This window comes from Polypterus senegalus, chromosome 5 (assembly GCF_016835505.1).
Source record: "Polypterus senegalus isolate Bchr_013 chromosome 5, ASM1683550v1, whole genome shotgun sequence".
Classification (NCBI taxonomy): Eukaryota; Metazoa; Chordata; class Cladistia; order Polypteriformes; family Polypteridae; genus Polypterus; species Polypterus senegalus.
The window spans coordinates 60,364,964-60,378,104 of record NC_053158.1 but is presented as its reverse complement, the minus strand read 5'-3'; the positions used below and the strand labels follow the sequence as shown (position 1 = coordinate 60,378,104).

Genomic DNA, 13,141 nt, shown 5'->3' with positions numbered 1-13,141 from the left:
GACAGAGTGCCCCGAGAGGAGTTGTGGTATTGTATGAGGAAGTCGGGAGTGGCAGGGAAGTATGTAAGAGTTGTACAGGATATGTACGAGGGAAGTGTAACAGTGGTGAGGTCTGTGATAGGAGTGACGGATGCATTCAAGGTGGAGATTACATCAGGGATCAACTCTGAGCCCTTTCTTATTTACAATGGTTAAGGACAGGTTGACAGACGAGATTAGACAGGAGTCCCTGTGGACTATGATGTTTGCTGATGACATTGTGATCTGTAGCAATAGTAGGGAGGAGGTTGAGGAGACCCTGGAGAGGTGGAGATATGCTCTGGAGAGGAGAGGAATGAAGGCCAGTAGATGGGTGTGAATGAGAGGGAGGTCAGTGGAATGGTGAGGATGCAGGGAGTAGAGTTGGCGAAAGTGGATGAGTTTAAATACTTGGGATCAACAGTACAGAGTAATGGGGAGTGTGGAAAAGAGGTGAAAAAGAGAGTGCAGACAGGGTGGAATGGGTGGAGAAGAATGTCAGGAGTAACTTGTGACAAACGGGTATTAGCAAGAGTGAGAGGGAAGGTCTACAGGATGGTAGTGAGACCAGCTATATTATATGGGTTGGAGATGGTGGCACTGACAGACAGAGTTGGAGGTAGCAGAGTTAAAGATGCTAAGATTTGCATTGGGCGTGACGAGGAAGGATAGGATTAGAAATGAGTACATTAGAGGGTCAGCTCAAGTTGGACGAGACAAAGTCAGAGAGGCAAGATTGTGTTGGTTTGGTCGTATGCAGAGAAGAGATGCCGAGTATACTGGGAAAAGGATGTTAAGGATAGACCTGCCAGGTAAGAGGAAAAGAGGAAGACGTAAGAGGAGGTTTGTGGATGTGGTGAGAGAGGACATGCAGGTGATGGGTGTTAAAGAACAAGATGCAGAGGACAGAAAAATGTGGAATAAGATGATCCGCTGTGACAACCCCTAACAGGAGCAGTGGAAAGAAGAAGAAAAAGAAGTCAGGACGCCAGCACTAGTATGCATCATACCTCTTCCTACCACAGAAAACTATTTGATCATATCTTTATTCTTAGCATGCATTAAACACAAACAAAGAGTAAGACATTAGAGTTAGTTTATTTTAGTCATATTTTGCAGATGGAGTCTACAAAATATTTTTAGGAATACAAGACTTAACTGTTTAATTAAAGCACCCTTACATTCTGTATAAACTATCCATATTTCAAAATGACAGTAGTCAAAACAGTACCTAAAAGATACAAGTTTCTAAATGACAGAGATTATAATAAAAGCAATGAATGGCTTAGGCATGGCCAATGAACACTTTTCTTCATCATATTGTCCAGGCTAAAATGAGGCTAGCAACTTAGAAACTGGAAGTGACTGGTGACAGTACTAGTGGCTAAAAACTCCTTTTCCACAAGAACATTCATTTATGCGTCCAGTTAGAAATTTTACTTATCTGAGATTATTCACAATCAGGTAGCTATTTCTGCCTTTATTACATAAAAGTACTTGATATTAACCGCTGCGAAGAACCAAACTGTACAAGCCTAAATATACACTGAAAGCAGGCTTAAAAATAATTAATGGTGAATGAAAAGTCTCCAACACAAATGAAATGCATTTTCTGCCTGTTCATGTTTACAAGGGATTATTCACAAAAATATTTTTGCATTTTACAAACAATGAGTCAAATTAGAGAGAGGAAATGAGAACTACAAAACTGTAAACATTCTTAAATCAGTTGATATCTGTTTTTCTGATATAATGCAACAGACGGCATACTTAATAAAATTAACTAGCTGACAATTTACATTTGATTCCATCTGGTATTTCTAACAAAACAAAATTTCAGAGAGGTAGCTGGTACACACCCTAAGGTATCCCCCCCAGTTAACAACATTTTTAATATTATCTTTTTTCCATATATGAGAAATCCTCACATCAAATGGGCTGCTGGTATGTGAAAGCCCTGTTACAGCCGTCTTCTTCCATTGGAAGAGATGAACTATGGCTACAGCCATTGCAGAGTTAAGATTGGTTCCACACAAATTCAAGATTCTCCTACTACATGGGAATCAGGAATGATCTGTAATTTAAGAAGTGCCTTTAACTGCCTGTCACAAATTCCCCTTCAAAGACTGAATTCTGTAATAACAGCAACTCAGCAAAATACTACAGGTCATACCAATAAATTGTGTGCTTTATAATTACAACCATAATTAGGGATGAGTCTACTTAAAAATAGAAGTTTTGTTTTCCAGTCTTTATTTTAAAAATAAATCAGTGTTTATCATGTTAAACAATTAATACTACATCAAAACAAACAATATTTGCCTAATTTTGTGAGGTTAAAATCACAGTTACTCTATCATCACTGTATCATTAATCAGCCTTATTTAACGTAACATCTGATTTGAGGAAACAAGACTTAACATGGTTTGATCTTCCAATGAAGTATTTTAAAGGGTGCATTAAAATATCAATATATAGCATCACTTTCAGACCAAAAAATATTTTGATATCAATTGTATGCCTTATCACCCATCCCTGTTGTAACAGTGATTTCCATATTGCCTTTAATATTTAAAATTATATGCATGAACTGGCATAGCATGATTACAAAGTGGTTAGAACCACTGCATTAAAGATCAAGAATGCTTGCTACAAATACAAGCTCAGTCAGTATTTGACTGAGATTTACATATTCTCCTTGTACAGTTTTCCTACCCCATCCCAAAGACATAAAGGAAAGGTTAATAAATGATTTCACATTGGCCCGGAATGACTTGAGTGTAGACATGTGTGAGAAAGTGCCAAGCAATGTACTGGTGCCCTGTCTAGGACTGGCTTGTGCCTTGCATTCAGTATTGATAGGATACATATCACCTCCTCACAACCCCTCTGATGATAATTTCAGAAAATGAATACATCCGTGGATGTATTATTTATAATATTAAAATATTACATGCAAATCAAAAATGTTACAAAATACTGACTATATAATTGATATACTGAAATTGCAATATTTTTGACGTTTTATATTTATTTAATAAGAGTATTAGAATACAAACAATAGATTTTTAATCTATACCAGTATTCAGGCTTATACTGTATAATGACTACTGGTCTTTAGTTTTACAAGTTCCTTACTCCGTTTTTCCCCAATGCTTCCTCCTAGCTTTAGTGGTTTCAAACGAGGAGCTTTCTGGATAACTAAAGAATAGTCACTTATAAGTTCCTGTATACACTGAATTTAAGTCCAACACAGCACTGTAAGGGCTATGGGACTGTAACATTGAACCAAGATATACTCAACGTCCAGTGATAAGGGCTTATATGTTGATACATTGGTAATTGAATTTTAATTTGTAGCCTCATTGATTACAGTGTACCTCAGCATAGACACATAAAACAGACTCATTTAAAACAACAAAAAAACATTTTGTAAAATACACCTCACTTTTTTTGTTTTTACTATGATTACCACTACATAAAAACTGTTCTGCAGATTATACCCATCCTTATATGGGACCAATTTGGAATCATCAATTAACCTAATGCATACATCTTTGAGGGATGTGGAAGTGAAAATGAGTGTACACAAAAGAAAAATTATATAACAAGCAACCAAGTGCAGGAATCAAACCCAGAACTCTGAACCCATGAAGCAGCAGCATTTACCACTATGCTGCCGTATCAAACCTAGTAACTTTTACAGTAAGCATATATTTACTGTTTAATTCATTGGCAAAATGCTGGTAAAACTGAAGTGCTGTTTCCTCTTAGATCAATACCATAATTGGTTAGAACTATGCCCCGTTGTTCTGTATGTGGAATCTGGACATTTTCCCCATGTCTGTATGTGGTTTTCCTTCCATCACTCAATGACACGTGTTAAGTCAACTGTCAATTTCGAATTTGCCCCAGTATGGGATGGTTTGTGTCCATAACTTAAGACAGGATAGGCTATGACTCCTCATGTCCCTGACAATGTTATACTGTATATGAGAATCCTCCTTGATAAAAGGATTAGTGTCTGTATGTCCGTGTTATTACAAAAAAAAAATGGAGCATCACAAACATTTACACAGTTTTTTACAAATCTCATAACAAACTGCATATAACAGAGACCTATGCATAACATGGTGCATTGCAAATGTTAACGCCTATATCAGCGTTGATAACATTGATTTCAGCCCATATTTGATGAGTAACACAGCTAGTCATGTCACATAATAGAACAAGGTACAGTAATTAAATTTGCATAAATGAGCAAATAAGGACAGGATACAAAAGTCTGATGGTACTATTAATATAAAATAATCAGATGCAGTATTAGGCCTGAAACAAATTAAATCTTTTCCAATTGACCACTTAGACCTTACTTTACAGATGCTTTAAAGCATATCTTCAAAATTATAAAAACTAGAGACCAAATGTCCATCGATCTACTTGCTAAAAGATTCCACTCCAGCCGAAAATCTAATTCAAAAAAACTTCAATGTTGTGAATATCTTTTCAAGTTGTAAAACTTTTTTGCTGCCATTTGTGAGAAACTAAATTTCTGAAACATTTACCATGTTTAGAAAATCTCAATTCAAAGAATGTGCTCATGCAGTCTTTTAAAGTATTTTCCAAAATGAAATACTCATTTTATATTGCTTTTCCTGCTAAGACAATACAATACAATGTATTGGGGTATTACAGAAAGAAGCTATATAAAAGCTTTAAATAAAAACAGCTGCACATTATCTTTTCACACACAGCCAAAAACGTTTTGACTATTTTTCGGATACTGCACGAGTCAGCTTGATGCAAAATCCAAAGCATGCTTAAACAGACAGATCGATAAAAGAACAATTCTACACGTGTCCACGTGACTATTCCAATTTTGTAAAACCTTCCCGGTAAAACGTTGCAAAAGCACGCAAAACTGATAACGGGCCATTAGGCAAGGTTGTCTAAGGCCACCATTTTTATTTAAAGCGATCTTATTTGACTAAGGCTTACACTGTGGCTCCTAAAAGGCATATTACCATATAGGAAGAGGGCAAGGGTATTAAGGAAAGTTTGTCAAATGTTCCAGTTGGAACCCAGAGGTGTCCCACTTACACGTGAGACTTATCTGATCATTCACGGGCCGCAACAACGCTATAAGGATTCGTCGAAAACTACTCAGGGGAGTCAACAGACGTCCCCATAAAAAGGCGTTTCTTCTACACCCCTTCCAAGTCTCGAGTTGCACCTCCTGAACCATTGCAAAATGTAAAAAACAAAGCCACTTCGCAATTCCGTTAAGCGAGCAAATTACGAGAGAGTGACACGCATCACGTTAAAGGGGACGGAAATGTGTAAAATCATCACAAAAACAGAAAGTATTCTCGACATGTTATTACCTGCACAGGTACGACGATGACCGGCGAAGGGGCAGCGCTCTGCCCATTGGCCTCCGGGGCGGGGACACTGGCGGTGGTGGGGGGCTGCGACTCAGACCGCACTGAGATCAGGATGGGCGCGTCCTCCGGCTCACTGGGGCGGACGCAGATCCTTTTAGGGGAGGACCTCCCAGTCACTTCAGGACCGTAGACTGGCTCATAAAGCGTCCGTTTGGCAGCCGCGTGTTGGCCCAATTCGGCGATGCCCTCCTCCACCACCTGGTGGTGCCCGAAGGGAGATACCAGCTGAAAGGGGTGCTGGCTGCCGTTAAGCGCGTCCGGGACCAGGTGGCGGTGAGATGCAAGCTTGGAACCAATGCCCGCAATGCTGTTCAAGGTGGCAATGGATACTGCGCCTATGCAGTGGTTGGTATATGTTTTGGACAGCTTGGCTGCCCGGGACAGCATCTGCATTCTGGTGCCCAGCAAGTTCTTTCCGATCGCTTTGTTTTCGTACCAGGTCATATCGCTCTCGCTGCAGTGATCCCGGGGTCTCTGGAAGAAAGCCTTGCAGAGTGGGTTTCGCTTTGAGATGTACTTCACAAAACTGGCATAAGGACAGAACTCGGTGCCAGTCTCGTACATGCGCGGCAAGTTGTCCTCGTCAGAGTCGCTCCTCTTCTTGCTCCAGGACGCAGACCTGGATTTATGGTAGGGACCGAGTGCCTTGAAGTACACAAACTTTCTGCCGTCCTCGTCGATAGCCAGACCGAAGGAGTCTTCTTCAAGCTCCCGCTGGTTCTCTCGGCCACGGGTGCAGAAGTACATGCACGTCTCAAACCATACTTTGTTTAGCAAGCCGAAAGGCGTGTTGGTGTTGAAGACGCTGGAGGTGTAGAGTTTCCTCAAGTCGGCACGGGTGATAGCTTGCTTCTGCACCACGGGACCCGCACCTTGCTCTTCCAGTTTCCTGATAACAGCCGCCAGAGTCAGATTAGCGCTGCGGAGCTCGGGGTCCTTGGTCAGGTCTAAAGTGCGACAATACGGCGGTTCATTCAGGTATCGGTTGAGCGAGCTCCGTATGCTTATCAGAGACGACTTGCTATACAACTGTCCACTTTTGGAGCGCGCCTCTGCATAAAAGGATCTCAGCACCTTGCACAGCGCCTCCTTGTCCATCGTCTCGAAGTCAGGACTTTGCGATTTCTCACTCAGGTACTCCCGGAAGATCCTCACAGCGTATCTGGTCGCCAGCCGGGTGTTTTCACTGAGCCGCGAGCGGTCCGAACGATGTAAGTCCGAGTCCAGGTCGCCATCCAACCCAGAGATGTGAAAAGAATCCGCCTCCGAGTCGAGCTCGCTGCCCCGGTCCGTACTGCGCATAAGGACCGCTTCAGTATCCGTAACAGTGCAGCTCTCCGGGTCCTCGCTCTCTGCTTCCCACTCCAGACCGATATCCTCATCATCCTCTTCGTCCCCCGTTATCTGGATTTCCTGAATCTCGTCGTCCTCCTCGTCGTCATCGTCGCTCCTCTGCAGGTAACTATTCGGATTGTTTTCTGCCCTTTCGCTGTCTGCATAACAATCTCCGCTGCCAGGCATTCTCGCCATATTGCAGTCTCTGTGTCAGTCCTCGGGCAGGGCGCATGCGCTATATTGGACCGCAGCGCTGAGAGCTTTTGTATTTAGTGACCTTCAGCTACAGGCAGACAGCCTCTTAAAGGTGCAGCGAGCACGCCAGCGCAAAGCCCGTAACTGCATACAGCGTGAAACGAAAAAAAAGAAAAGAAATTATCGACATAGCGAGGCTGCGAGAGACCGTATTGGACTGATAACTTTAGCCTTATTCGGTATTGAAAGCAGCAGCAGCGGAAAAAGTTAAAACGCTAAGAGCTCTGTCAGGGTACAGCTTGACTGACAGCACTCAGAAAGAAGGCGAAGTTTCACTGCTCACATGTCCTGGACATTAATAAAACGTAATTAATAGTTATACACATATACGAATACAAAGCAAGGGTTAAGTTTAAAAAGCTGGTTACTGATTTAACTCCAGGCTAAACACGAAGGAAAAGGGGACTGAAATTATAATCAGGGAATGCGCATCCACCTATCAGAAGACATGACTAATCTGCTACTGAAGCACCACCTTTCTGGGATAAATGTTTTCTTGACTGCAACTCAGTCGTTCGTTCTTAATCAAATGGAAAACTGAAATATATTTAAATAAACTTGCTCCAAACGACCACCACTTCGTTGGTATGCTAGCTAGCAGTCAGTGCTGGGTAACATTCCGTGCACACTAAGTAAAATCTTCGAGAAATGTCTACTTAAACAGCATTTCTATGAAGTTCGATTATCGGGGTCATGATCGTCGCTTTATTTGCTGTTAGCATTTCTACTAACGTTGAAATGCAGTTATTATACACATATAAAATCGACAACTGCAACTGTATGTCATTTTAGGGCCACTACACAGTAGGACGAATGCGACCACTCAAGAATGATGAAAAAATTGCACCTTCGCTTCATTAACTGGCCCCCTCAACTGTTCTCTTAACGACTTTCCCCTTCGGGTATACATGAATGGACACGCCACACTTGCGGTTTACTCAAAACGTGCGACTGACTTAAACCGAAAATGCATTGTCTGTAGTATAATTATACTGGCCCTCCATTCTTACCTGCACTTTAGAGCTGTTATGATAAGGGTCAATGCAAATTAAATTTGGGGTTAAAAAACAATCAGTAAACCCCTAATCTTCGATACATAATCAAAATTAGCAAAGCTACAATCTAAAAAAAGCACTTGGAAATAAATACAGAGAGAGAGAATTTAAGGTATTCATGCAACACAGGTAGTAACAAAAGCTACATCTTTTATTAAAACAAACAATAAAAGCATGACATCTTTAAAAAAGGCATACCAAATTCTTACAGAAACAGAAGATGTACCATAAGCTGTATACATCGATTGTGAATGGTCAACATTTGCCTGTGCTATAATGCACCAGGTGCCCATAAACGAGTGGGATGACCAGTTTAACAAAAAGCACATGAATTCTAAATTGAAATGCTTATTTTATCTTTTACAGCTTTAACTGATCATACTTTAATATAGTCATACTTTGATGTAATATTTTTAAGACATATACAGAACCAAATTTACTACAGAAAAATGTAGACATATTTCAATTTATTTCAATGCACATACTACATGGGGCTGTTTGTATTCAGCATTTTGTTTTGTACCTTACATGTATCTATGTATGTTGTGTGTTAATATAAATATACAGTATGCATGGTCGTGGTGTAACCTGAGTTCAAATAAGCACTAATTATCAATGTGATACTGTGACCCTGATATGCATATGCTTTTGAAGTATACTGTATAAATTTTGCTTAAAAGATGAATACTTTTTCAGGGCAGATTTGGCAATGTGAAGATTGTAAAATAAATTTTAATGAAGGTTAGAAAATTGAAACAGATGCACGGATTCAGTTTTACTATAAAAAAGGTTCAATCACACAGATCAGAATGTGCTAAATTGGTGGAACAGAGCCTAATCCATATACATATATATATATATATATATATACACATACACACACACATACATATATATATATATACATACACACATATACATACACACATATATACACATATACATATATACATATATATACATACATACATATATATACATACATATACATACATACATACATATACATACATACATACATACATACACATATACACATATGTATATATACATATAAGTCCAGCGAGAGACACTTTTACTTGCTCCCAGGTCTTAAAACAATGACAAGCAAAACATGTAGCTCACAGCAGATGATCTGACCACTTCTCCTTACGTGTGTTCAGCCACCCTAACCTCCCCTTTTCACAAAGCAAGCAGCAGGGACATGAAGTGGCAAAAAGGACAGCAGCTGTACAGGCTTTAAAGTGATCGACGGCCCCCCTTCACAACGAAAGTAACGTTATTCGTCCTGCGAGAAAGAGATTTAACCATGCCCGGGGCTGTAAATAAAGGACAAGTATTGTTTTTCCAAAAGTTTTTAAATTAAAAGTGAAAATAATGCATATGTAACAATTCCATGAAAATAACAATCTCTTTAAATTGTATATCGGTAAACTAAACACGGGGGGTGGGCGAGCGAAGTGCTTTTCTCACTACTTAAAGTGCTCAGCAATTGCAGGTTAAGGGCCTTGCTCAAGGGCCCAACAGAGCAGAGTCCCTTTTGGCATTTACGGGATTCGAACCGGTATCCTTCCAATTGCCAGTGCAGATCCTTAGCCACAGAGCCACCACTCTGCCTAATATATATATCGGAGCCTCATTGAGCCAGTCTGCACAGATGTAACTCTATGCCTCAAAGAATTACCTTGACTCCTCTTAACATGGACATATAATTAATCAAAAACCCCACTGAAAAGCTATAACACAATTGTATTATTGCATGGCTTCACTTCGGCCGTCTGTATGTATATATTGTAATGCAGGGGTCCTCAGTTGCGGTCCTGGAGGGCCGTGTGGCTGCAGGTTTTCATTCATATCAGTTTTCGTAATTAGAAGCAAGTCCTAGCAGATAATGCACTTTATTATATGGGTTGTTAGTGCTTTCATTCTTTCTGGACAAATCTCTATCACATTGTAGATTTTTTGTTTCCTGAAAACATTACCTATTGCCTGTTTCAGAAGAGGCATGTACCTCTTGGTTTTTCCCTTCTCTTGCATTTATTTAAAAAAAAAATCATTAACACATATATTTCATAATGCATATACACAAGTTTAAAGAGAAGCACATTAGCTGGAGAGTTGGTGGTTCCTTTGTGCCTCATCATTAATAGATGGCCTATTAAGAAAATGGGGAATAATTAAAACATAAATGCATTGTTTTAAAACTAAAATTGGCAATGTGCCTATTATAATTCGGAACTCTTAATTAACTAAAACTAAGCCCAAAAACATTGCTTTAGTTGTAAATAAATAGGGTCTAATTAAGAAATTATTTAAAGTGAAAACCTGCAGCCACTGCAGCCCTCCAGGATATAATCAGAGAGCCTTGTGTGGAGTGTGAATTGTGGGTACAGAGCATTTAAGGTTTTTAGGCATAAAGTATTAAGGTTTTAAGGCTGCTTGGTTACTTCCTGATAACTGCAGCTGCTCTTCAGTAAGGCGTTGAACAAAGCTGACAGCCTGTTGTCAGATAACAGGCTGACTGCTAAGGAATAACGTCCAGCATGTGATGGTGAATGTGATGATAGTCATGTACACTGCTGTATTACAGAACCAATCATATTAAATGCCAATAATTTGCTATTTCAGGTGGAACTTCTATAAAAACAAAGAGAAAGGCAAATGTTTTGGTGCAAACTGCTGTATTAAGGGCTACATCTTTGAATAGTAATAATTAATTCTGTAATGAAGCTTCCTTCTGCCTGGTTTTTGAGGTGTCCAAAAGAAGGCTAATGGGTCTCAACTTCCACACTTGCTGTAATGTATATTAGGAGTGAAAGCTGCATTTTGAGCAAGCTAAATATATTTTTTCTTTTGTACCATAGTTCTCTTGTTTTGAAATCTCCCTGAGAAGGTACATGCATAAATTCAAAGGATGAGCAACAATTCTAAAATAATACATTCCCTGGGAGCATGTGCCCCTGTTGGATATACATGGGCTTATTAATAAATGTGAATGCTATTAAGAAGTTTGTAGTGGACTCTCTTTTTTATATTGAAAACATGTTTTTATTAAGCTAAGACCTAAGCTGAAATTAAAAAAACTTTATATTCTATTGTTACTTGACCTGTACATTCGGAACTAACATGCCTTTATTAATGAATTCATAATTTTCTTCAAACCCATCCAATAATATGTTTTACGGTTCCACATAATAAGAATACAGGTTTACCCAATTAAATAATGTTTAGTTTATTATCCTCATAAGGCTTCTTGAGATTTGGTGCCCAATGACCTAATGTCTTGCCTCTCATTTAACAAGCACACTTGCCTGATAATGACACATTAAATCTTAACAATATATATACACCCAAGTTAGAAAAAATAATAATTAAAGAAATATAGTACAACCAGTTTAGCCAACATTTTCTTAATCTGGTATTCTTTTACAGAATCACAGGAAAACAGCTTATCACAGCATCCCTGGAAGGGACAGCAGGCAATTGTAGAGCATACGTAAAATGCCTACATTTATTGTCACAAAGCCAATTAAGTAACCCTACAAAATACAGAACTTTTTTTTTCCCCAGACAATGTCGAGATATATACATTGTTCATTTATATACCCAAAACACATTTCCATAACTAACAAGAATCAACTTTCATTGTATGAAGACAACATAATACCATTGAAAAAGTAGGATTTACCACATTAGGATCCACATGAGAATTGTTGTATATTAAAACACAATTACCTTTCTAGTGCACAAGTTGTGCATTTATAAAAGGAGGTAGATAGATTATCATCTAGCCAATATAAATAAGCATCTGGAAATCATTGATCAAAATGTGAAGGATTGAACTCTCATTCTGTGTAGGTTTGTACTTAAGAGGATAAGCTAAGATGCATTTATCCAGCTTATGTTTTAATGCTAAATGGTCTACAAATTAAAAACTGCATAGTACATTAGTTTCAGTATTTTTAGTATCTGAAGTATAAGTTAAATGACTTGTGAAATAGCCTATAATGTGTCAGTAGTGATGACGGATCTGGCATGTTTTTGATCTAGAATTCAAGGCCTCTGGTACGTACTAAACAAAATTAAAGTTTTGAATATGCTGAAAGAAAGAAAAAAAAAATATAGCATACAAAAAAGAAAACAGATTAGAGAGAAACACCTCTAAATGCTGTAAAAGCTAACTAAGAACAGGAATAAAACATGACATACTACCTAAAGCCACATTAATACAACATAAAACTTCATACATGCTAGGCAAGAGTATCTAAATCATTTTGCAAAATTCCCTTTCCCAAGTTACAACTGTTTAGGATTTTATATGTAATGTAAACGTATTCTGGCTAGGCACATTAAAAACAACTTTTGGGCCACAATCCCTGTGCGTCTCTAAGACCCTTTCAAAGGGTCCACAAGGTCAAAACCGTCTGCATGTGACCTAAGACGACTGGACTTAAAAACATCAAGAATAGAAACGATCCTAATACAACAGAAACTACTTGTACTTTATTTTCCAGCTCTCCTACTCCAAAATGCAACAACCACTTTTGTTTTTTCCCCCCCGACAGAAAAAATTCCTGTCTGTTTTGTTTTTTTTTTTTTCTTTTCCCTAATTCAAGTGATGGAACGATGGCATCAAGTGATGTGCTATTGTTAGTTATTTGTATGTGGAGAATCTGTGACTAATTGTAGTTAAAAAGTTTTTAAACACTTTTTAAAAAGAAGTGCATACTTGTTCACTCTGTGCTTAAAGTGTGTCTCTTAAATAATTTTTTACCTTTTACTTTCATTCCTAGGGAAAGTACTTTTTTTTCTTTGCAGTCTAACTTACCTCAAGCATTGGGGCAGTGAGCTGGAGTAGCAGCAGCTTACGTGTGCTGATCTGCTGGTATTTTGACTAACTTGTATTAGGGATCCATTTTGCTGTCAAGAGCAGCTATCGGATGAACAAAGAGGAAGATATGCAAAATATACAAGTTAAAGTAACCTCTCTCAAGGTAAATTTGAAAAATTGAGTAAACTAACGAAAGGTCTTTT

At 38.7% G+C, this 13,141-nt stretch overlaps 1 protein-coding gene across 4 annotated transcripts in view; it reads right to left on the bottom strand.

Annotated features, from left to right (window-relative positions):
- Positions 1–13,141, bottom strand: part of kctd1 (potassium channel tetramerization domain containing 1) — a 162,397-nt gene that overhangs the window by 72,373 nt on the left and 76,883 nt on the right. Inside the window, exon 1 of one of the 4 annotated variants that reach the window (XM_039754681.1) lies at positions 5,403–7,099. The exons of 2 other annotated variants lie outside the window; for them this stretch is intronic. In XM_039754681.1, coding sequence (XP_039610615.1) covers positions 5,403–6,992 — 1,590 coding nt within the window. In that variant the 5' untranslated portion in view covers positions 6,993–7,099. Of the gene's footprint in view, positions 1–5,402; positions 7,100–13,141 lie in introns of those variants that run through there. One more of the 4 variants, XM_039754683.1, reaches the window with a different exon arrangement.